Source organism: Panicum hallii, chromosome 5 (genome assembly GCF_002211085.1).
Source record: "Panicum hallii strain FIL2 chromosome 5, PHallii_v3.1, whole genome shotgun sequence".
NCBI lineage: Eukaryota > Viridiplantae > Streptophyta > Magnoliopsida > Poales > Poaceae > Panicum > Panicum hallii.
The window spans coordinates 8,659,606-8,683,367 of record NC_038046.1 but is presented as its reverse complement, the minus strand read 5'-3'; the positions used below and the strand labels follow the sequence as shown (position 1 = coordinate 8,683,367).

Genomic DNA, 23,762 nt, shown 5'->3' with positions numbered 1-23,762 from the left:
AAGAAAAGTTTTAAAATGACCACAAGCTTTGAGCAGTCCAAGTAAAGGATCGAATAGATTAAAATATCTAACATACCAGAGTACCCGTTCAAAGGAGAGAATGCTACAATACAGAAGATTCCAATTGAAAAATTAAATATTCAATCATCATAGCCGCTGAAGACTAGTACAAAATCAAAAGGCGGTTTGATTTGAGATCTCACGGGAAGATTAGTACTGCTTGCCGCACGCCGACGCGGATGTCGTCTGGCTGTCTGGGCTGGGCGTCTAGCAGACTGGCACTCTGGTTCCACCTATCCCGTGACCCGCCGAGGCGCCGACCGCCGTCAAGCTTCGTCAGTTCGTCCCCTGCAGGCCTGCACCAAGAGGCAAGAGCCCATGCACCATGCAGCCATGCCCACGAGCCAAGATGTGAGTGCATTAGTGTTGAACTGTTGAAAGCTGAGGAGGAACTGAGAAAGCATTGGAAACTCAGACGTGGAGAAGCGAATGCCTACGTATCGGCTATCGTGGATTCGTGACCGCGCGTCCTCGTCGGTTGACCCTGAGACCGGGATCTCCAGTTCTCCACCGATGAGTAGCGGACTTGCGGTTGCGAGCTGGCGCCTGGTGGCGCCGCGCCGCCACGGCAGCTAATCTGGATCGAGAGGTACAAAGTGAATCGCGCTAGGGTTCTGAGGTGTGCGCGACTGGGCATGTACGCGTGGCTGTGTTGTAGGGCTGTGCCGCTGTAAGCCGCCTTGGGCCGTACTGGGTCGAGCTCGCGAGCCAGAGCAAGCTGGCTCGGCTCGTCTCGTTGCTCCAGCGAGCTAAAATACCTGGCTCGACTCGGCTCGCCCCAGGCTCGCGAGCCACTCCGAGCCGAGCCGAGCCGAGCTGCTTCGAGCTCGAGCCGGCTCGCGAGCTCCGACCTATTTTTCCAGCCCTAGGTGCCGCTGCACGCGGTACGGTCACCAACGGCGACGCGCTGCAACCGCCACCACCACCCCCGCGCCGTCCACGCAATCCTTTGCTTGCTCCTCATTGGTCGGCTACACGTGTCCCTCGTCATCGACCATCGTGGAGACACGGCCAAACGAGCCAGTTTTGCCGAGTTCCAAAAAAGAGGAAAAACTCCACCCTCTGGAGAATTCCACGTACCCCCATGGCGTCGCGGCGGGACCGACAAGGGCCCCACTTGTCATCCTTCTCGAGGGCTCGTTATTAGCCGCGTCGAATTTTCGAGACTAAAAAAAGGGCGTAGCAAATCCAACTCCTCTCGCCGGAAGAAACGGCAGCAGAAGGGAAATCCGGGTTGAATCGATCCGAGTGAAGGGCAGCTTTTCAGCAGCCATGGCCGCTAGAGCTCGATGGCGGATCCTCGCGCTGCCGCTCGCGCTGCTCCTCGTGATCGGCTCGGCGCGCGGCCTCGCGAAGCCGGAGGCCGCGGCGGCGCCCAAGCCCCCCGTGCCGAAGGCCATCTCGGTGAGCTCGAGCGCAAATTCCTCTATTGCTGCGATTCGTTGGTCCCAGGGTCTGATCTGATCGGGTGCGGACGGAATGCGGCGCAGGACCTGAGGGACGCGATCGTGAAGGGGCTGGGGTTCCAGGCGGAGGGGCTCAAGGTGTCCGGGTTCGACGTGCGGGACGCGCTGGTGGGGCACGCGGTGTCGTACGAGTTCGACATCGAGGTCGGCAGGAAGGTCCTGCCGGTGCGCCTCCTCGAGGACGTCAACCGCTGGGACTTCGTCGACCTCCCCATTTTCCGCTCCCAGGCCGACGCCGACGACACGGCGCTCGCCGAGATCTGGAGGGCGGAGAAAGGGAGCGTCGTCGAGCCCACCCTACCGCCTTTCCAGCTCGCCGGGCCCATGGAGCTCTGGATCCAGGACGGCGACGATGTCAGGCTCGCCTTGCCGGTAAGTGCAAAAGTTCGTTTTTTGCCCCTACAAGTGTGTGAATTGTAACGCTTGTTCTGGTTGGTATTGAAATGTGTATCCATGATTCTTGCTTGGTCTATATGTGAGTCTCTCGAGACTGAAAGGATGTTATTGCCAAGGGTAAAGCCTGCCACCCGAATGGCATCAAAATTGAAATCGGGATATATCAGGCGCTAGTGAAGTTGTGATAGAATCAGAACATTAAGATCAGGAAGTTAAGCTAAATGATTGCTTTTCCTCTCGTACACCTGAGTAAGTCAGAAGGTAGAGCTCACATTATCAAAATAAGAATTGCTGTCTGGAGCTTATAAAAAGCTACATTCTTCTGTCTCAATCACTGATTTGACCAAAATGTAAGGGATTCTTCATTAGTTTACTATATATGATAGGATTTAGCTGGCATCATTTTCTTTCGAATTTCTTGCCTGAAGATTTTAAAGAACATAAATTCAAGCAAAGTTCCTCGAAAGGAAAAATGCAGCAAAGGGCAACTTCTGTCTTTGTGTAATGTAAGGAAAGAATGAATTGAAGCGAAATTGAAAATTAATTTTTAGAGTACTACTGGGTCTTCTCTTTTTCTTTGCAATGCAATAGAAGAATGAATTGATGCGAATTTGATAATTATTTTTTATAGTACTACTGGGTCTTTTTTTGGCAATAGATGCAAGCTTGTTCATGAATTATCCGATGCATAATGGAGCTTACTTGCTGACTCAATTGCAAGCTACCAGATTGAGTAACTAGGATGTGGATCCTGCCTTTTGGTTATGGTTTTTCATTCTACACTCCTGAGAGCAGTGATGTTACATAAATCTCACTCTAACAGCGCCTCAAGGTTCCTAATTAGCTGTGCTTTACTGCTTTTCCATGCGAGCAAGTATGTCTGATATATGCAAGTTAGTTTCCTAGGGATAACCTGGATAATTCATATATCCTGATACCTGACTTGTAAATTTAAAATATGAATTCCCTGATGTACTTTAAGCTGGCAACCTCTGCTACCTGACTCTTGCCAGACCATCTATTTAGATACCATGGCTTAATTGAATCAAAGAAACAGGAATTCGAATAAGATGTTAATCTAATGACAAATACATCATTCTGGCTGCTTGAGCAAGTATCTATTTATTGATATGAATTATGTAGACCTATTATCTTAAACCTTCACCATAACAAATACTTAATTTTTTTCTCTGCAGCATGACGTGGACGCTGGAACACTGAAGAAAGTTGTTTTGTCTGATGGTGCCGTGGTAACAGTGAAGGGTGCCAGGGCTGTGAGCCTCCGGTTGCCACTTGAATTGCCACTTCCGCTCAACCGTACCACTTACAAGGGCCGCCTCTCGAGCCTACTATCCATTGCACAAGCCCTACGTGGTGCAGCCCGGTCTAACCAGAAGCCCCTGCTCTCTCTTCGCATTGAGGGCCCAACCTCTTTATCCTCGATTCCTTCCATGTCTCCGAAAGACAAGCTCAAGCTCAAACGATTGGCTCCAGGCCAAGTGCAGCTCTCCTCACGGACAGGGGCAGTCCCTGCTGCCACTGAAGATGGGGATGAATCACCCAACACCGAATTGTGGCCTCTCTTGTCACTGAACGGATCCGATGGTAGCCTACAGGGATTCGAGGAGCTGTTGGCCTCGGTCCTTGGAAAGAAAGCAGGCGAGAAGGGGACATTCAAGCTGCTGAAGGCGCGAGCCTCCGCACAAACCTATGTCAAGATGGCGTTCGCGGTGGAGAAGAAGCTTGCTGAGGGAGAGGTGAATTGGTCCAATTTTCCGGAGTGGAAGACGAAGCCCAAGAAGCTGAGAGCACACTATGAGGTCCTTGCTCGAGTGGAGGGCGGCCAGGCGATCCCCGAGAGGATCGCGCAGGTGCAGCCTTTCCAGGCTGGCGAGGCCACAGCGGAGAGTGTACTCACCGGCAATGTCACAAGGTCGAAGATGGAGATTATCCATCCGCCGCCGGTTTACTTCACTCTATGAAAGGCAGAGGAGCTTGAGGTTGTTTTTATCTCTTCAGAGCTACACGCCGTTGAGAAAAAAAAAAAGCTTTACAAGCGGCAAGAAGATTGTGGCCTATTGTTACTGACTGCTACAGGAATACTGGCTAGCTTTGTATAAATATCAACTCGAATAACGAGCGAGACAAAAGAAAAGTTTGAAATACCACTAGTTAGCAATTGTACATGTTTGGACGCAACAGACCAATAGTGCGAAGTTGTTAAGTGTAGTGCCTCTTTTGTTCCCAATGACTTGCGAGCTTGTTCTGACCACTCACCATTGTCGTCCCAATGTGTCGGATGGTGCTATTCAAGCCGAGATGCACCCTGTATCGTGACTCGTCGGTGTCCTTGTGCCGGCGAATCGGTGGTGGGCTGGAGTCCGAGGTGCATAAAATTTAGGGGGCTCTATTCATCGCAGCCGCGATTCGGACTGATCCAATCGCAGTTGCGCCCTTGCCCCGCCCTAGGGCAACCGTTCCGGCGGCGGCGGCGCTTCGGTTCGCCTCTGCCATCCACCTCTACCTGGTGACATCAAATTTTCCCATTCTAGATCTAACCCACCGGTTATCTTCAACCCACCTCCATCGTCGGGCTTTCATGCCCTCTTCCCCCTCTTCTAAAGCCTCTCCCACCTCTTCTAAAGCCGCCGGTGGCCAGCGGCGCCTCAATAACTCCGTTTCCAGAAGTCCGACCCGCCGTGGCTCGGTGAGGAAGATGAATAGAGGCGGAGGGCGCTTCTACAATGGCTGACACACTAGAAGCACGCGATAAATAGATTCTGTGAAATTTAGCCTGCGGTGCTCTGCTGCGAGCCTGCGATGGCAACTGGTAGAGCGGATGTGCTCACAATCACCACTGAAAATCTGAACAGCTCGCCTCGCCAGTAGAATTGCACATCAGAGCCTGTCCAAAAAAAAAAAAGAATTGCACATGAGAGACGCGAATATTCTCCTTGGAGATCCCGTTCTAAATTCTACCCATGGCCCATGGCTGTTTGGGCAGCTGGGCCTTGCAAACTTGGAAGCCTGGAACGCGCAAGCGCGCTCGTGGCCCGCTTCCACACGGCTCCACGCCCGCAACCCTCATAACCGACCGACCATGGGCTGGCCCACCTGTCTGGTGTGCCCGTCCGTCCAAACTCTCGGCGCCCCCCCCGCTCGTCGCCTCGACTCGCTCTAGGTTTTCCCTCGGCGCACCGGAACAGCGCACCGTCAACAAAGCGACCGCCGCCGGGGCGCTACACCGCCGCTCCAGCCAAACCGCGCGCGCCGCACCAAAGGAAGCCGCCCAGCCACCGCGCCAGCCTCGCTGCAGCGAGTACGGGCACGAGGACGAACGGATGGGGCGGAAGGGGAAGGGCGCGGCAGCGCGGAAGGCCGGGAAGGCCCCGTCTGCCGCGGGCGCGATGAACGAGACGACGCTGGTGCGCGTCTCCAAGGCGCTCGACGACTTTCGCGCCTCCGACGCTGAGGGTTTGCACCCATTCGCTTCCTCTTGCTTTAATGGCTGTTTTTGCGCTTTGGAGTCGCGAATTTGGAGGCGTTTGAGTGTCGATGCGTCGCTTAGGGGACCTCGCGCTTGGGGGTCTAAGGTTTGGGGGCGATTTGAGCTCAAGCCTTGCCCATTTGTGCGCCATTTGGTCCTTTTGGTTTGCCTTTTTCGGTTTTTCTTCCAATGGGCGCTTTGCTGTTTTTTTAGCTCCATTAGAATAGGGCGATTCTAGTACTGTGAGCCTGTGATCCTTAATTCATTAGTGCCTTTGGGTTACAACCTCCTTCGTGAATTGTTTTGGTAGTTCGTGGTGTCCTGAATCCTTATAACTAATTGCACTGCTGTTTCTAGCTTGACAGTTGGTCGCCTTAACCTTGTAATATTATAAGGGAGGATTACTAGTATTTCTCATCCACATCGTGCTTAATCAACATGTGTTTCACAAATACAGATACTTAATATTTGCACCTTGCCCATCTGTTGCTAATCTGAATTCATGTTCACCCAAAATTTAAATGTTTTCTTAGGTTGGCCATCTGCATGTTTACATGGCTGTGTGTTAGTGGGTGCACATTAAGGACAAGCACATGCCCCTACGGGAAATTAATTGTTTATTAAGTTGGTACCCCTCCTTCCCAAATTATAGGTCATTTTGTCTTTTCTAGGTACGTAACTTTCGCCATGCATCTAGATATAGTGATATACAGTATGTCTAGATATATAGTAAAAGACTATGTATTTAGAAAAGCCAAAACAACCTATAAATTTTTTTTTGGGGGGGTGGTGGTGCTAGAATTTTATTTAAGCTTAAAAGGTCGGTAATCGCTTCTTATATTTATGGCATCCCTTTCTCATGTATTTGGCCTAACTTGAGTTTAAGTACAGGCCCCCTCTATCTATACTATGTTAATGCCTCATGGATTACCGATCTCTTCCTTGGTGTTATGCTGTGGCTGTGAGCTAAACAAAGTGACACCTAGACAATTTTACCTTGCAGTGTACACATTTGAAGCTGATATATCCAAAGAAGAGCGAGCAGAAATCCATGAGATGTGTAGAAAAATGGGCATGAAATCCAAAAGTTCTGGGTGAGTAAGATAAATAATATTCATTATGCAGAATTCTTTCAGTGAAGAGTTGTAAGGAATCTATGCCTAGTCTTGGTGCATCTTTCAGTTGTGTCATCCTAATGTTATTTTTGCAGTACAATTGTTGCTTGGTATATGCCATTGTTATTCTGAGTTCTATTTGTAAACTACAGGGTTGGGACACGGCGACGCCTCTCTGTTTATAAAAGTAAACGGAAGCAGGGGCCTGATATGGAAGAAGGCCCTACCCACCTTGGGTTTTCTGAAGAGTCGAGACATGTTTTGCAGGATTTATTTACGCATTATCCTCCTGATGACGCTGATTTAAATGGAGATGCCAACCGGAATTCTAGTGATAAGGCTGCAAACATCAAACGGAAAACAGATACTGCCTTTTGCAGGCCAGCAATGAGCAAACATGATATAACAAAGAAAGTTGAGATGTTTTGCACTAAAATAAATGGATCCCCACATTTGAGGAAGGTTGTATATTCTGGCTAGATAATATTATCTTACTTTCTTTCCTTTTTATAAATGACTGCAATTAGTAATTTTCTGTTTCTTTTATTAGTCTTAATTATAAGACAATCTTATTTTTAGCTAAAAGTTCACTTGTGAACAGATCATGGAAGACAGATCAAAGCTTCCTATTTCATCCTTTAAGGATGTTATCACTTCAACTTTGGATAATCACCAGGTATCTTTTTTTCCCCCAAAGGTTTCTCACATTTGAAAGTTATATATTTAAATCTGCAATATTTCAAAGGTAATAAAAGAATAAAAGAGGTAATCAACCATGGAATCAAGTTGTATCCTAACTTCAACATCATACATGCTTTAAACTGGGTGCTGGATTCTCTGTTTTCCTCTCTTTTTTTCCTTTTAGGGGTAAAGGTTATATTAACACACAATAGACACGACATATTTATACATGGAAGAAAATATCTAACATTTGCTAGATCACAGCTTCAATTCTTATGATTCTTGGTTCCAAGCAAAAAAAATCAGAGGGCATTTATTCAGCAAAATGTTTCTTACTTGACTGATCATTGTTATTTTCTCCTTCATGCATTATACACTTTGCCAGGTCTCCAGACGATTTCTTTCACCTTCATCTGATATCAAATTGGTTCCCCTGTATTTCTTACCAGGTGGTTCTTATTTCTGGAGAAACAGGCTGCGGTAAAACCACCCAGGTGCAAATTCTTTCAACAATTTGTATGTAATATGAGCATGAAGTAGTTGTTATATAGATTAATCTTGTATTAAATTGAGACATTTTTTGTTGTGTTTTCTCTTCTAGTGTTTTTAATTATATCTGTTTTATTGATTTGAGCGATTGCTATTCTTGTTGTTATCAACAAGATGCACTTTGTCTGCTTTGAGCCAGTAATTTTTTTTTGTATGATGTACTCATGTATAGAGAGTTTCTTTTGCTATCTCTTGTCTGGTATACAAGAAACGGTCTGCTATACATTAATTACTTCAGTACTCAAGCAGACTGTTTCCAGAAAAAGTTTGATGGATTTCTTGTGGTGCCTATAGAGTTATATGTGAACTGTATAGCTTTGGTGCTGATTTGGTGTCGGTGGGGTGGGAATGGCATTTTCGTTTATTGGCCAAGTATCCATGTTCTTATATAGGTTCCGCAATACATCTTGGATCATATGTGGGGCAAAGGTGAATCATGTAAGATCATATGCACTCAACCACGTCGGATATCAGCTATTTCAGGTATGTTTTACACACATTGTGACATTCAGAATTCTTTTGAGTTTGTATCTTCTGGTTGCTTGTAAGTTATCCTTTGTTCTGTTTGCTATCCAGTTGCTGAGCGAATATCTGCTGAAAGAGGAGAGGCTGTTGGTGATACAGTTGGATATAAGGTATTAACAAATTGTTATATTTTTCTATATGATGTATTTCTGGGTTTTCTGGTTAAGTCTATTTAGGTCCACTGTATGGTTGCTGTGAATGTCAAAAGAGTAAAGTGTTCCTCAAAGTGCTTCCAGGTTGCTGTGGAAACATAGGAAGTATAGCTTTTTTATGTGAAAGCTTTCTTGAATCTATGTTTCCTGTGACCATTCTGTGCACTATATGCCAAAATATTTTTCTTTGTCTTATTCTATTTTTTGGCTTTACTGTAGATACGTCTAGAGTCAAAAGGAGGGAAGAATTCATCAGTCATGTTCTGCACAAATGGCGTTCTTTTGAGAGTACTGATAGGAAGAGGAACTAACACCTCAAAAACACGAAATCCAAAGCAGTCACTGGATGATACAATTTTGGGAATATCACACATCATTGTGGTAATGCTTTATTATACTTAAATATAAGCATGAATATTTTGATTTCATAGAAATGGTAACAATATTGCTTTCAGACAATTATTGCTTACAATTTTTCACTAGCATATAATTCGAACTAATAATGGGTTGTGCATTATTATATGTAGTAAATGTTATGAACTAATAATCATTTTTTTACAATCTATAGGATGAAATCCACGAAAGGGATAGGTTTTCTGATTTCATGCTGACTATTCTAAGGTATCATGATAAAACTTTGTTTGTTCACTAGTTACTAATAGTGCACATGATAATATACTAATACCTTTCACAAAACAATTTGATGCAGAGATTTGTTGCCGATGTATCCTCATCTTCGTTTGGTGAGCAGAATCTTTCTTTGCAGTTCAGTTCTTGTTTTTCAGCCATAATACAAAAAACATAAAAGATGCTTCAAACTTGTTGTAAATGCAAGGGTTTGCTGGTTGCTTAAGGGTTTGTAGGCTGGAAGTTCCTGGTTTGGTACATTAATGTTACAACACCCTAATTCATCACATTGATACATTTTTACACTGGTTGGTCTTATGTACTATGATTCTATGATTATCCAAGTGGCTTGTTATAGTTGAACTCTCTCCCAGTTAATCGGATTACGTACCATGTTTAAATCTGACCATAATTCCAATACAAAAGCATTCACTAATGTATTTATAACAGGTGCTAATGAGTGCAACAATCGATGCTGTGAGGTTTTCACAATACTTCAACGGATGCTCAGTCATTCAAGTCCCTGGGTTTACCTATCCTGTTAGTAAACTCTCTCAGATTGAGTATCTTAAACTATCTGAAATCTTTGTTGGCAAGTTATAACTCCTTTTACCGCAGGTCAAAACTTACTATTTGGAGGATGTGCTTTCTATTCTGCAATCTGTGGGTGATAATCATCTTAGTACTACAACCAGTGATAAAAAACAGAGCAGCGTTTTAACTGAAGAGTTTAAAAGCTCAATGGATGATTCAATTAACCTAGCTTTGGTCAATGATGAATTTGTTCCTCTCCTTGAGCTAATTTCTGCAGAGCAGAACCCGGAAATCTACAACTATCAGCATTCAGAGACTGGTGTAACACCTTTAATGGTTTTTGCTGCAAAGGGTCAGCTAGGGGATGTCTGTATGCTTTTATCTTTTGGTGTTGATTGTTCAGCACAGGATCATGATGGAAAATCTGCATTAGATTGGGCACAACAAGAAAAACAACAAGAGGTTTATGATGTAATCATGAAACATATGGAGTGTAGTTCAGCAAAATCAACTGAAGATAATGAGCTGCTTAATAAGTACTTGGCAACTATTAACCCGGAGCACATTGATACTTTGCTAATAGAACGGTTGCTTGGAAAAATTTGTGTGGATTCCAATGAAGGAGCTATCTTGGTATTTCTTCCCGGGTGGGAAGATATCAATCAAACACGGGAAAAGTTACGTGCTTCGCCATTCTTTCGGGATTCATCAAGATTTCTTATATTGTCACTTCATTCAATGATTCCGTCTTTAGAGCAGAAAAAGGTTTTCAAACGTCCACCTGCAGGGGTTCGTAAAATTATTCTCTCAACCAATATTGCAGAGACTGCTGTGACAATTGATGATGTTGTTTTTGTCATAGATAGTGGGAGAATGAAAGAGAAAAGCTATGATCCATACAATAATGTGTCCACGCTTCATGCTTCCTGGGTTTCAAAAGCTAGTGCAAGACAACGTGAAGGGCGTGCTGGTCGTTGTCAGGCAGGAATTTGCTATCACCTTTACTCAAGGTTTAGAGCAGCATCATTGCCAGACTACCAAATTCCTGAAATAAAAAGAATGCCGATTGAAGAACTTTGTTTGCAGGTACAATGCCAGCTTGTATTTATTTTGTCCCTAATGATAACGGTAGCATGAAATATTTCACATATCTGCAACTAAAGTATTTATTAGTTACCGGTTGCTGTTCATTAATCAATCTCCATCATGCAGGTCAAACTGCTTGATTCAAACTGCCGAATAGCAGACTTTCTGAAGAAAACATTGGACCCTCCAATTACAGAAACTATAAGAAATGCCATTACTGTGCTTCAGGATCTTGGTGCTTTAACACAAGATGAACAACTAACAGAGTTAGGTGAAAAACTGGGTTCTCTTCCGGTCCATCCATGCACAACCAAGATGCTCCTGTTTGCTATATTAATGAACTGCCTGGATCCAGCATTGACATTGGCATGTGCAGCGGATTATAGAGATCCATTCCTCCTTCCAATGGCTCCAGATGAGAGGAAAAGCGCAACTGCTGGGAAAGTTGAGCTTGCTTCATTGTATGGTGGGTTCAGTGACCAGCTTGCTGTTGTGGCAGCATTCGACTGCTGGAGGCGTGCCAAAGATAGAGGCCAAGAGTCTCAATTTTGTACAAAGTACTTTATCTCTTCAAACATCATGCAGATGCTATCAAACATGAGGAAACAGCTTCAGAGTGAACTGTATCAAAGAGGGTTTGTTCCTGCAGATACATCTGCCTGCAGCTTAAACTCAAATGATCCAGGTACCAGTTAATGTGAAAATGGAAGTTCCGAAAAATTGTATATTCTTGGATTTCCTTGATATTTTTTCGGTTTGATATGTGAACTATGTACATGTTTTATGAAACGCTAAGTTTGAAGTGGTCCATTTTGCCAGATCTCTTGGTAATATAATAATGGCTAGTGATGAAGCTGAGGGGCTGGCAGGGGCCACCCCCCATCCCAAGAAAAAAGCTCAAACACTTGCACTACAGTACATAATTTGCATGATCTATCTTGCTTGCCCCCCCCCCCCCCCCCCCCCCCCCCCCGCTCTTATTGTTCTAATCTTGCCCTTGACAAATGACAAGGGTGCATTCTTACTAGGGAACTGCATGTGGGGTTTTGCATAGAGAATGAAGTAATATTATCTTTCTAGTGCCCACATGTGCGAGTATCCCTTGTATATTTGTAAGCAAATCAGGACTTTATAATTTACATGCTCATTGTGCCTAAAGTAAATAAAAGAACATCAGTTGTTGCAAAAGATACATACGGCAAGTTAGTAGGTTTAGATATAGCCTCGAGTTTTTGTTTCCTGTTCTTCAGAGCTGGGTATTTTAATTAACTGGGCTAGAAGTCATTGCATATGTTAATTAGATGTTTGGTGCATTATGGATTTTCCAGCTTTTATTTTTATTGTTTCTGTTACTTCTTTAATTTTGATTAAGAAGAATGCCTCTGAAGTTTTTTATGCCATCTTGTAACCGAAACCTTGTCAAACTTCCTTCACAAATTTTGCTTTGTACCTTAAAATTTTAGCTGTTCAACTGCACTGAACTTACTTGCAACTCTATTAGGTATCATGCGTGCTGTTCTTATGGCTGGAGCTTACCCAATGGTGGGGAGATTGCTACCTCCTCGCAAAAATGCTAGAAATACAGTTGTGGAAACAGCAAGTGGTGGCAAAGTTCGTCTTCATCCACATTCGTGCAATTTTAACCTATCACGTAGTAAATCTTCTGGGAACCCACTGCTGGTATACGATGAGGTCACTCGAGGTGATGGTGGAATGTACATAAAAAAATGCTCAGTTGTTGGGTCATGTCCATTGCTTCTGCTCGCTTCAGAAATGGTTGTTGCTCCACCTGATGATGACAGTGATGAAGAGGAAGATTCCAGCGAGGATGGAGCTGAGAAAAGCACTTTGATACAGCACAGAAAAGAGATTATGTCTTCTCCTGATAACACTGTTTCAGTTGTTGTTGATCGTTGGCTTCGATTTGATGCTTCGGCTCTGGATGTTGCTCAAATTTACTGCTTAAGAGAACGTCTAGCATCTTCTATTCTTTTCAAAGTAAGATAATTGTGCCTTGACTGATGCAATTTTTTGAATTTAATCATGTATATAGCTTTTCTGTTTTGCGTATATAGGTTTCTCAAGGATGCCATGATGACAGGCAGCCAGCAAATTGCCATACAATTTATTACGATTAATTCTGCATATGCAACTTCTTATAATTGGTGTATGCATGCTCTCCTGCATATTTGAAAAAAAATGGTGTATGCATGAGAAAAATAATACTGATGAATCTTTAGTATGCTAGTCTTCTTTCCACTGTTCATCCTAGTTGCATGGTCTCGTTTGGATAAAACATGTGGACTGCCTTCTCTATTAGCTTTTGTATATAGCTTGTTCTCTGTTTTGTACTCTGTTTTTTCTTGTATGTTTTTTAAACATGCCACACTGGCCTGTCAGGTACACCAGCAAATTGCCGTATAATTCATGCTACATATGCAATTTCTTATAATTGTTGTAGTGATGAATCTTCATTATGCTATTATTTTTCCACCAATGTTTATCCATGTGCACTATCGTTTGATTAAGGGTAAGCCTGTGTACAATCTCACACCATTGTTGATCCCTTCAAATTGCTGTGCCACGTATGCTTTTAGCCGGAATTCTATTAAAGATGGGAGCATACGGATTGATTCGGATCAATATGGAATTGTTACCTCATGCTCATTATCTACTAACTTTTATTACTTTTTTTAATCCTCCTTATAAAACGTGTTCTCACACTATTCTTGTTGTTACAGGTGAAACATCCTCAAGATGTTCTCCCGCCAGTCCTTGGAGCATCAATGTATGCCATTGCATGCATCCTCTCATATGATGGCTTGCCTGATATGTGTCCGTCCAATGATCTTTTACAGAATTCAGTGGAAGCTAGAAGATTCTCACTGGGGAAAAAAGGCTATATTCCACCTGGTGGTTACCTCAGGTCCTTCTTAGTTGATAGGGCACATCATGCACCTTATTCTCAAAACTCGTCTAATCATCCAGGAGGTGCTTCAGCGTATACTCAGCCATCCAGGGCTCCCGTTGGCAGGTTTGATCAATCCCAGCGTTCTTTCCGCAATTCTGGACCTGGGAGTTCGAAGCCACGGTCTTTCAAAAGGCAGCGCAATACAGCACTGTAACCAAGGCTTGAAGTTCGCCTTTTTGCGCCCTTCCGTTGTGCTGGGCATACTGTCCGATCAAGGAAAAAGGATGAGTATTAGGTAGGAACTCACAAGATTTTACCGTGTTCGTTGGTTGAAAGTGAAGGCTAAGAACTATATCACAGCCACGCATTCCTACCTTGATAACAAATCAGCGATTTTGGTGCAAACCCTTCGGTTCGGTTGTTACTGTTCAGCTGTGCCGAGCTCACCACTAGGCCTCAGAGTTCAGATGTTAAAAAGGAAATGACTTGTTACCTGCTCGAATGCTGGAGTCCAGAATCAGAATAGTTGGAGGCGGGGCAGCTTTGATCGTGGATAGGTTCTGTGCCTTGCATGTTACGTAAATGTGCCATGCATCTCACGTGTCTAATCCTGTGCATGTACGTGCATTCAGAATTCAGGTAGTATTAAACCAATTGGTATACCAACGTGTCTTGATGCCGTGATTGCCATACCAGACCTTGTTGAGGAGAGGAGGGGATTATTAACCGAAAAAGTTCCGAGGAAGAAATAAAACCGAGAGGGCGCTCCTGCCAAAATTGTGCGTTGTGCACGTGTCGGCGCGGAGCACGGTGGCGTCATCCGCCGGAGTTGTTGTGGTACTCCGGCGTGATCTGGCATGGCTATCCTGTTGCACGGCTGGCGGATGACGACCCAGCTTTAATGCTTGTCGCTGTTGCATTAAATTTTATCCATAGCCTGTCATTTCTGACCGTGGTGTCTTGCGTACGACGCAGGCGATGATATTTTTTGCGTTATCGAGTGTGGTACGTTGTCCACCCTCCGTCTATTTCTGATTCCTTCGTTTGAGCGCGTGCTAATCGTGATGTGATTATCTACCTAGGAAACTGGAGATGATAGAGTTCAGTGTTGGTATTTTTCGAGAGCTTTCAGAAATAATATTTTTAGATCGTAAAATCGTGTCTAATCGTAAAGGCACCAATAATATGATTAGTCGTCGATCAACCTAACTAGTTGAGCCTAGTCAATTCTAGTTATAGTCTAGTCGTGCTGTATATTCCAGGATCGATCTTCTAGTCGAGTATATTGTTTAAAGCAAAATTAAGATAATATTGATGGTCAGATGGTCATGAACTTAGTAACTTGTGAGTTTTGATCCGTGAAATAGACTAAAAGAGTACTAAACTAGAGCTAAAACAAAAGCAAGATAGAGTTGCTACACTGACTGTTTGGAAAAGTGGCTGCAGGACGGGCCGTTGGCGGTGCGGACGGGCGGATGTAGGGATGGGAGGGCGGCGGCGCGGACGGGCGGCCGACGGCTTGCAGTTACTGCTGGGAGCTGAGCACAGCACACACGACCACGAGATCTTATGTACCTAAAATGTAATGGGCAACCAAGTTACCATACCATCCCCACGCTGATCTGATGACGAATCACGCTTAGTCAACGATTAGTTTAGCGACCAAACTTCTAATCGAAGCAGTCACCTCGGTGGGCATTATTAGCGCCAGCGGACCAATAAGCACGATTAGTTATGACTAATCGTGATTAGTCAGATGACTTAAAGACATTGTTCAGAAATCTTAACTTCTGTAGGAAATGTTCTGATTATCTTGCCTGCTGATAGGAAACTTCCCCAATTATTTATCCATACTTTTAAAAATAAAAAACAAAAGCTATAAATTATTACAAATCAACGGTCTCGTTTCATACAGTTGTGCATCCATTCTTTGATGATGTACAGGAGAGAGGGAGATGAGACGAATGCGAAACAATAGTTTTATAATCTAAAATTAAGAACTATGAAATCACTCACTATTGTACGATTTGATATCATGCAACTCATAAATTTTTTTGGGTTTCATAAATTATGGGATATTGTATTATTACGAGGCAATAAGAAAACAAAATATATTGTAAAGCTTGTTTATTAAGTTACTCGGAATTGTATGTCAACATATGAGACTGCCTATTAAACGATATCAATGCACCTTAATCAAACTCTTGCCAAAATTTTAAAATTTGGGTGCTACCGTAGGAACTGGAATATGTTTGTTGTTTGTGCAGTCATCTTTCTGAAGCAACAGCGCAAGGTGATATACTATAGTTATGTACGCATTATTGCTCGACAACGATAAACTAAGGGTGTGTTCGTTTCCTGGGGCCTAAAGTTTAAAGGGGTCACATCAAAAAGAATCTTGTCATTTAGAAGTATTAAATAAAGTCTAATTACAAAACTAATTGCAGAACCCTAGTGCTAATTCACGAGGCGAATCTAATGAGGTATATTAGTCCATGATTAGCGGATGATTACTGTAGCATCACTGTGGCAAATTATGGATTAATTAGGCTCATTAAATTTGTCTCGCGAATTAGCACCCAGCTGTGCAAAAAATTTTATAAATAGATTTTATTTAATACTTCTAAATAGCAAGATTCTCTTTGATGTGATGGGCCTAAAGTTTAGAGGGTAGAAAACAGGGCCTAACTGAAGATCGGTGCATCCAGTCACCGCCATTAGTCCTAACGACTCCAGGGGTCCAAAAGTCTCGGTCAACTCTGAGGTGACCTCAATACGCCGCATATAGTACAGCAAAATTGCACTATGGACTCGCGAGCTGCGTAGCGACTGAAACTCCTAATATCATCGCCACCAGGTAAAAGACCGTGACAGCCCCGTGCATCCTAGGTCAGTTTTATACTTTTACGGCCCATGTTTCTCACCAAAAAAAAAAGAAAAGACAAGAAACTACGATTGGCAATTGCTGCTGATGCCTGTGCATCGGCACAGCGGCGGCACGGGTTCCTCCTGGCGCAGCGGATCCCGGACCGCCAGACGCGATCATGATTGATCGGACGGGTCGGAGGAGGACCGCATCAGCGCGTCCCACCGCAGGGCCCGTGACGCAGGCGCTGCCGTCAGGCCCGCGACTTCACGCGTCCCACCACCGGCGCCCTCCCTCCCGCACGGTGATGTCACCCGCTGGCGTGCCAGTATTTGGAGCTAGGAGATGGGACAGCCGCGTAATAATAAAGAAGCCAGCCGCGTCTACACTAGGAATTCGGGGGCTAACCGACGCCTGGATTAAGTCGGTGACGGCGACCTTGCTCCTGGAAGCAAGCGTGATGCAGCCTGCTTCATTTCCGATTCACACACGCCTTTCCGTTTCAGCTCCAGTACGGGAGAGCCAGCCATTTGAGGCGCTGCAAGTTTGGATCAGAGGTACACAGGGCCTGTTTAGTTCAAAAAAGGTGTAAACGCAAAATGGAGGTGTAAAAGTTTACAGATTTTTGCGTTTACGGCTCCCAGTAAACGTAAAAAAGCCGTAAACGCAAAATTTTCAAAGGAATCTTACCAATTTGAAGTACTAAATGAAGTCTATTTATAAAACTTTTTGCATGGATAGGCTGTAAATCGCGAGACGAATCTAATGAGCCTACTTAATCCATGTTTTGCAACAGTGATGCTACAGTAACCATCCGCTAATTATTGCTTAATCATGGATTAATTAGCATCATTAGATTCGTCTCGCGATTTACAGCCCATCTGTGCAAAAAGTTTTGTAAATAGATTTCATTTAGTACTTCTAATTGGCAAGATTCCGTCGCAAAAAAATTTTGCGTTTACAGAGCCCAAATGCCAAAAAAAAATGCGCCGGTCCGTTTAGATGCGTAAAAACAAAAACGCCGTTTTTGCAAAAAAAAATTTGCCTTTACGGCATGATCTAAACAGGCCCATAGTTTCATTGGATGGAGTGGGAGATGACCCCTCCGTGTCGCCGTACAAATAGCTGAGGATCCTGTCATTTAATTGGAATAGAATTAAAAGGTACAAATAATTAGAATGATGCAAGATGATTTTTAAATCATATAGTGACAGATTTTTCTGAATCCAGGGAGTGATTTTTTATTATTATTCAGTTTAGTGCAATTAGCACGTAGGTTTTTTCTGTTTGAATAATCACAATCACGTTTCGGTTTTCTTCCGTATCCTAGGTTTACAATAAAACACCTTTTACATCGGACAAAAGGGCACCTTTCCTAGAGGCAATAGCAATCTGCCTTTCCAGTGCTAGCCTTGAGAACATGGAAGCATGAATTTCTAACCGCACGGGTCACGTCAAGATAAACCACAGCTACACCCTACAGGGTTTCATCCACCAGCCTGCAGAAAGGAAAGGCATCACTCTGCATTTTGCAGTGAAATGAAAAGGGTAGTCTAGAGAGCGAGCGCTAGCTCGGTCGGTCGTGCCGCTGGAGTGCGAACGAAAAAGGTCGTCTAGAGAGCTAGCGCCAGCTCGATCAGTCGTGTCGCTGATGTGCGAGCGGCTAGGCGCGACGAGTTCGATCTGCTGGATTGCCCGTGCTTCCACGCCTCTCACGCGTGGTCCTACAAAAGGTGGAGTAAGTGAGGTGTGCGTGTGCAGGATAGATGTGCGTGTACGTATGAACAGATGCTTCAACTGTATCTAGATAAATTTTTTTAAAAAAATAGTATAGGATGATGCCATCTTGATTCTCCGCAAAACTGATGTCTCGATCGAAATATGAGCCGCGAAGAAAAGAGAAAATCAAACGAGTGGCATTTCTTTCTAGTAAAATTCCAAGAAGAAAAGGCTCAAGCACGCGTGAAAATTCGAGAAAACCAGCTTGGGAGCGAATCAGCAGAGACAGAAAAAGTAAATTCAGGCTAAGAACGGTTTTGCTAGGATGGTACTTGATAGGGATATTTGCACACAAGTTCCAAACACCTAATACAAAAATATTGGCAGATAAGGTTTAGGTTAGAGACTGGAGCAAGGACGCCAGGGCCATGCTCACGCACACGGCTCACCTTCGCCGTCGACGTCACCATAGTCAGGCGTCACCTGTCGACGTATACAGGGCCCGGGTTTTCCTGCAACTTGCGCCGAAACACCTCAGGTTTCTTTATAATTTACTTGAAAAGCTACAGCCTGGGAGTGAATGGGGACGCAGCAAATCCAGCAGTCCCATCCGGCGCCCCTCTTCTTCTTCGTCGTCGTCTTCCTCGATCCACTCCTTTTCCCTTCCCCCTCCCTGCTTTCCACGCAACTGCGTGCCCCCGGACTCTTCTTCCGCGATTCCATTTGACCCCTACAGCGCGCTCCTCAGCCAGTCCTCGGCCCTCGCCCCTACCAGGTCGTCCGTCGACGCCCCCCAACAATCTCTCACGTCCTTTTTCCCCTGCCGCTACCCTACTGCCCACTTGGATCGGTCCTTTACTTGTTTCAGATTTTAGCCGCGGCCCTGTGTGAAAAAAAAAATCCTTATTGTTCCTGGCCTGAGGCAGTGCCGGCGAGATCCGGTCCTGGAATCGGCAAGGCGCCAAGGCCGGGAAGAGTTGGAGTGAGATTTACGGCGACCTGTGAGCCGCGGTTACGGAGGGCCACGTCGGGGAGGTTCTTGCCGACGCGGATCTGCCTGAAGCCAGCCAAGGGGTTCGCCGAATTGGGGTGTTCGGCCTGCAAGGCCAAAAAGCTCCCGCCTTGGCTGCCCAAACCGCGTGACGCGACCGCCACCACATGGTCGCTGTGGTCCGGCACAAGTAGGGGGCTCTCGCGTCTCGTGCCTGGCCGTTGTGAGACTCGTGGGCAGCCATGGAGCCGTCGTCGTCCATCACGTTCGCGTCCTCGTCGTCGTACCTGTCCAACGGGTCCAGCCCGCCGCCGGGGCTGCCCCAGGCTCCCCCGTTGGCCGCCGGCGAGGGGTGGGGCGGTGGAGGCGCTGCGGTTGGGAGCGGCAGCAGCGTGGAGGCGGTCAGCCTGAACCGGCTCAGCAAAAACCTCGAGCAGCTGCTCCTCGACCGGGACCTCGACTGCAGCGATGCCGACGTCGAGGTGCCCGACGGTGGGCCGCCCATCGCCGTCCACCGCTGCATACTCGCCGCGCGCAGCGCCTTCTTCTACGACCTCTTCGCCGCGCGCGGCCGCGGAGGAGCAGCGCGCGGTGATGCAGCCGCCACCGCCGGAGGGGCGGGAGAGGGGGCTGGCAGTGGCAGGCCGCAGTACAAGATGGATGAGCTCGTGCCCGGCGGCCGCGTGGGGCGCGAGGCATTCCAGGCGTTCCTGGGCTATCTGTACACCGGCAAGCTCTGGGGAGCACCGTTCGATGTGGTATCTTGTGCTGACCCCGTGTGCCCTCACGACTCGTGCCCGCCGGCCATCAGGTTCGCCGTCGAGATCATGTACGCGGCGTGGACCTTCAAGATCCCCGAGCTCATTTCGGTCTTCCAGGTGAGATGCAATTTTTGCTTACTTTTCCCCTTGCTAGTAGGATCGATCTCCAGTTTGTGTAGGAAATGGTTCGCTCTACCATGGTATTGTAGTATGTGACTTTTTTAGACTAAAAGTATTGGATTCATGATTTTATTTATGTCTAATCCGTGTATAGTATGCACAATATTTTTGCAGTATTGCTAAAATTGTTGGCTCGCCCTTTTTAAGTGGACACAACCAAACCTGTCGGCTTGAAGTCTATATAGCTTATGGAATGCTAAATTACTGTGTAGATTGGACTGCTAAATTGGACTGGAGTTTGCTATACAGCTTATGTACATCAGATTCATTGCTGTTGCTCAGCTTTGCTACTTCGACTTATGGAATGCTAATGGTTAACTGTCTTCTGCAGCGGCGGCTTCTTAACTTTGTAGACAAGACTGTAGTGGAAGATGTCATTCCTATTCTGCAAGTTGCTTCCCACTCAGAACTGACTCAAGTGCTCGACAAATGTATTCAAAGGATTGCTAGATCAGATCTTGACGATATATCTTTGGATAAGGAGCTCCCTCCAGAAGTTGTCGAGGAGATCAAAAAGATTCGTAAAAATTCACAAACTGCTGATGATGACGCTTCCATTTTGGACCCTGTGCATGAGAAAAGAGTCAGAAGGATCCACAGAGCACTCGACTCTGATGATGTTGAGCTTGTGAAGTTGCTTCTTAATGAGTCTGAGATCACATTAGATGATGCCAATGCATTGCACTATGCAGCTTCTTACTGTGATTCTAAAGTTGTGTCGGAGTTGTTAGACTTGGGGCTGGCTAACTTGAATTTGAAGAATAGCCGTGGATACACAGCACTCCACTTGGCTGCTATGAGGAGAGAACCAGCTATCATTATGTGCCTCCTTAACAAAGGGGCAACTGTATCGCAGCTGACAGCTGATGGCCGGAGCGCAATTGGTATTTGTCGGAGGTTAACAAGAGCAAAAGACTACAATAAAAAGATGGAGCAGGGCCAAGAATCAAACAAAGATAGGATGTGCATAGATATTCTAGAGCGGGAGATGATGCGAAATCCTATGTCAGTGGAAGATGCTGTCACCTCGCCTTTGTTGGCCGATAATCTTCACATGAAGCTTCTCTACCTGGAAAACAGAGGTGAAGGCCACACCATACTTGATAAAATGGTTCTTATTGGTTTCCCCTTAAAAAATTGCTCAAAATTAGGAGGACCCCAGTGGGAACAGATTCAAGCTACTTTGTAGAGTAATGACATGTGCCCCTACTTTTCTTCTCAAAAAGAGAAGGCAAAAGAAAAACACACATATCCTTTTCTCCCTTTCTTCAATATAAGTTTTACATTTATTTTATAGGAATAGACAATTGTAGCCACTAAACTGCATAATCAAATTACAGATGAAAGACATGCAATACTTGTTGCCACTTACCAGTCAACTTTGCACACTCAGCCTAGTAGTGACCTTGTTCTAGATAACATAATGAGAAGGATTTCAAACCATTGGTAATCATCAAATAGCACCTTAGAACTTGGGGTGGGTGATATGGCATGGTCATTACCTTTGTTTTATTTTAAGCTTTAGAAGAAGATTATGCTTTATGACTAAACTGTATTCCCCTGGATCATAACATGCCATGTATCCTCCCTGCAGTTGCATTTGCTAGACTGTTCTTTCCCGCTGAAGCGAAGGTCGCCATGCAAATCGCACAAGCAGACACCACAGAAGAATTTGGCGGTATTACTGCACCAAGTACTTCTGGTAAACTGAGGGAAGTCGACCTGAACGAAACACCAGCCATACAAAACAAAAGACTCTGTTCAAGGGTGGATGCACTGATGAAAACAGGTGAAGTTTCAATCATCAATCTTTCCATTTTGATGAACTGCTCCTGCACCCACCACCTGAAAATTTAGTTCCAATGCAACCATATGTTCAGCAGACTCCAAATTCTGGTCGCCCTGTGTAAAAACAACATCCCACATGAGGTACACTTGGTTAAGAACAGGTGCTCACTCGTTCCATCTGGCTTCTTACAGTGGAGCTGGGCCGGCGGTACTTCCCGAACTGCTCGCAGGTGCTCGACAAGTTCCTGGAGGACGACATGCCAGACGGGGGGCTGGACAAGTTCTACCTCCAGAGGGGCACCCCCGACGAGCAGAAGGTGAAGAGAATGCGCTTCAGCGAGCTGAAGGAGGACGTGCGGAAGGCGTTCAGCAAGGACAAGGCCGACAACAGCATGATCTCCGGCCTGTCGTCGTCGTCGTCGTGCTCGCCGCCCCAGAAGGTCGCCAGGAAGTGACCAGTTTTTGCCGCTTTTATAGTCTTGTAATTCACGGTTTTGGACCGGGAACAGCGTATAGGGATGGATCGCTTAGACCTGTGAATGCATAGTGCTTACAATGGTGTAAGTAGAACCATATTATAAATGTGAAAAACATGCCGAGAACACCGTGCAAAAAGATGAACAGATGATCGTTAAGAGGTTCCAAACTTCCAATGAATGGCAGAAGTGCTCCACGCGAGTGTGCGTGCTTCGGATGGCCATCTGCTAAACAGCTACCGCTGACTCATTTTGCATTGAGGCAGTGTTTCGCAAGTAAGTTTCTGTCTGAGGCCGTGTTTCAATAGTAAGCTTTTGATTGGATCCATTAGTGCTAATAGTTACCCAACTAATAGTTCGCTAAATCGCTAATTGTTAGATAGCAATATATATATATATATGTGTATGTATATATATATGATGAGTTTTATCTACACTCGCTTGTAGTTACTCTCACTAGCTATAAGCGCATTTAGAATGGATTCCGCACACACACACACACACATATATATATATATATATATATATATGTATGTATGTATGTATGTACGTATGTAGCGATCTACGGCGGCTAGCCTGCTTCGCAGGTGTTAGTCCGGTGTAGATCAACTTCGTAAGGAGACGCAAGCGGATCCGATGGCACGATAGCTACACGGCTTGCAACAGATCACGGCGGCTAAGCGTGGAACATCGTTGTTAATGATGGCGCTGTCGGTGATGATGGTTTATTCTCTGAAGCCCTTGTGTCCAGGCGACGGTGCTGCTGATGGTACACGAGTAGCGGGATTGTGGAGTGCCCGATGGTGTCGCTACCCCAACCCGACTAACCTTAGTTATTTTTCTTTAATTTCTCTTCTTTGCATGGTTATGATCTTCCAGAATATAATCCCGTTCTTTTTCTACTATATCAATAAAAACCACACGTCGTGTGCCGTTCATTTAAAAAATATATGCTTGCGAAAATAACTAGTATTAGCATCTTTTAGCAGGCTCCATCTAGCTAATAGACTAGCAATTGTTAGCAGGTGGCCTGCTAATTAGCAATGATGGATCTAAACATGACTTAAGGAAACGTTTACAAGATTGTACATGTTTGCTTTCTGCCATCGTTCTTTGATCGGTGTCCATACATACCACTTAATATATTTGTCTGCTTGATCCATCTCTAACGTTTTGGTACAATCTTAATCTTAATTATGTTAATAATACTCTGTTCTATATCTATATGTATTGCAAAATCGATAAATTTTAAAACAACTAATAATTTAGAATGGACCAGTAGATTCGTCATAAAATATAATTTTTATAAAAAATGTAACCAGTTCTAAACACAGCGTGAATATCCTGCGATTGGAGGGAGCTGTAGGTACCCGCCACCGCACTCAATCCTGT

At 45.0% G+C, this 23,762-nt stretch overlaps 3 protein-coding genes across 4 annotated transcripts; all 3 read left to right on the top strand.

The window, feature by feature from the left end:
- The first annotated feature begins 1,228 nt into the window (after positions 1 to 1,228).
- Positions 1,229 to 4,170, top strand: LOC112895715. Its single transcript, XM_025963709.1, has 3 exons — positions 1,229 to 1,464; positions 1,551 to 1,898; positions 3,119 to 4,170. Exons 1-3 carry the CDS (start codon positions 1,333 to 1,335, stop codon positions 3,902 to 3,904), a joined length of 1,266 nt encoding a protein of 421 aa, XP_025819494.1. The 5' UTR covers positions 1,229 to 1,332; the 3' UTR covers positions 3,905 to 4,170.
- Positions 4,171 to 5,038: 868 nt separating this feature from the next.
- Positions 5,039 to 14,366, top strand: LOC112893122 (DExH-box ATP-dependent RNA helicase DExH6). Of its 2 annotated transcripts, none has more exons than XM_025960290.1 (15): positions 5,039 to 5,396; positions 6,413 to 6,503; positions 6,677 to 6,986; positions 7,126 to 7,200; positions 7,655 to 7,699; positions 8,147 to 8,237; positions 8,331 to 8,389; positions 8,651 to 8,812; positions 9,000 to 9,052; positions 9,141 to 9,174; positions 9,509 to 9,598; positions 9,677 to 10,678; positions 10,805 to 11,363; positions 12,180 to 12,676; positions 13,420 to 14,366. In XM_025960290.1, exons 1-15 carry the CDS (start codon positions 5,264 to 5,266, stop codon positions 13,801 to 13,803), a joined length of 3,585 nt encoding a protein of 1,194 aa, XP_025816075.1. In that variant the 5' UTR covers positions 5,039 to 5,263; the 3' UTR covers positions 13,804 to 14,366. The 2 variants fall into 2 exon arrangements, with proteins under 2 accessions (XP_025816075.1, XP_025816076.1); XM_025960291.1 differs by having other exon boundaries at positions 5,296 to 5,396; positions 6,301 to 6,503; positions 13,420 to 13,854.
- A 4,382-nt stretch (positions 14,367 to 18,748) lies between these two features.
- On the top strand, positions 18,749 to 22,547 carry LOC112893308 (BTB/POZ domain and ankyrin repeat-containing protein NPR2-like). The gene is made up of 4 exons (XM_025960559.1): positions 18,749 to 20,043; positions 20,438 to 21,188; positions 21,701 to 21,895; positions 22,087 to 22,547. The coding sequence occupies exons 1-4, from the start codon at positions 19,408 to 19,410 to the stop codon at positions 22,347 to 22,349; spliced, it is 1,845 nt and encodes a 614-aa protein (XP_025816344.1). The 5' UTR covers positions 18,749 to 19,407; the 3' UTR covers positions 22,350 to 22,547.
- Positions 22,548 to 23,762: the final 1,215 nt, after the last annotated feature.

Excerpts from the sequence above, each read along its gene's own strand:
- LOC112895715 (XM_025963709.1), top strand. The coding sequence starts at position 1,333 with ATGGCCGCTAGAGCTCGATGGCGGATCCTCGCGCTGCCGCTCGCGCTG. Across the intron at positions 1,465-1,550 it reads CCGTGCCGAAGGCCATCTCG|GACCTGAGGGACGCGATCGT; the intron begins GTGAGCTCGAGC and ends AATGCGGCGCAG. Across the intron at positions 1,899-3,118 it reads ATGTCAGGCTCGCCTTGCCG|CATGACGTGGACGCTGGAAC; the intron begins GTAAGTGCAAAA and ends TTTTCTCTGCAG.
- LOC112893122 (XM_025960290.1), top strand. The coding sequence starts at position 5,264 with ATGGGGCGGAAGGGGAAGGGCGCGGCAGCGCGGAAGGCCGGGAAGGCC. Across the intron at positions 5,397-6,412 it reads TCGCGCCTCCGACGCTGAGG|TGTACACATTTGAAGCTGAT; the intron begins GTTTGCACCCAT and ends TTTACCTTGCAG. Across the intron at positions 8,238-8,330 it reads TCGGATATCAGCTATTTCAG|TTGCTGAGCGAATATCTGCT; the intron begins GTATGTTTTACA and ends TTTGCTATCCAG.
- LOC112893308 (XM_025960559.1), top strand. The coding sequence starts at position 19,408 with ATGGAGCCGTCGTCGTCCATCACGTTCGCGTCCTCGTCGTCGTACCTG. Across the intron at positions 20,044-20,437 it reads AGCTCATTTCGGTCTTCCAG|CGGCGGCTTCTTAACTTTGT; the intron begins GTGAGATGCAAT and ends TGTCTTCTGCAG. Across the intron at positions 21,189-21,700 it reads TCTCTACCTGGAAAACAGAG|TTGCATTTGCTAGACTGTTC; the intron begins GTGAAGGCCACA and ends TCCTCCCTGCAG.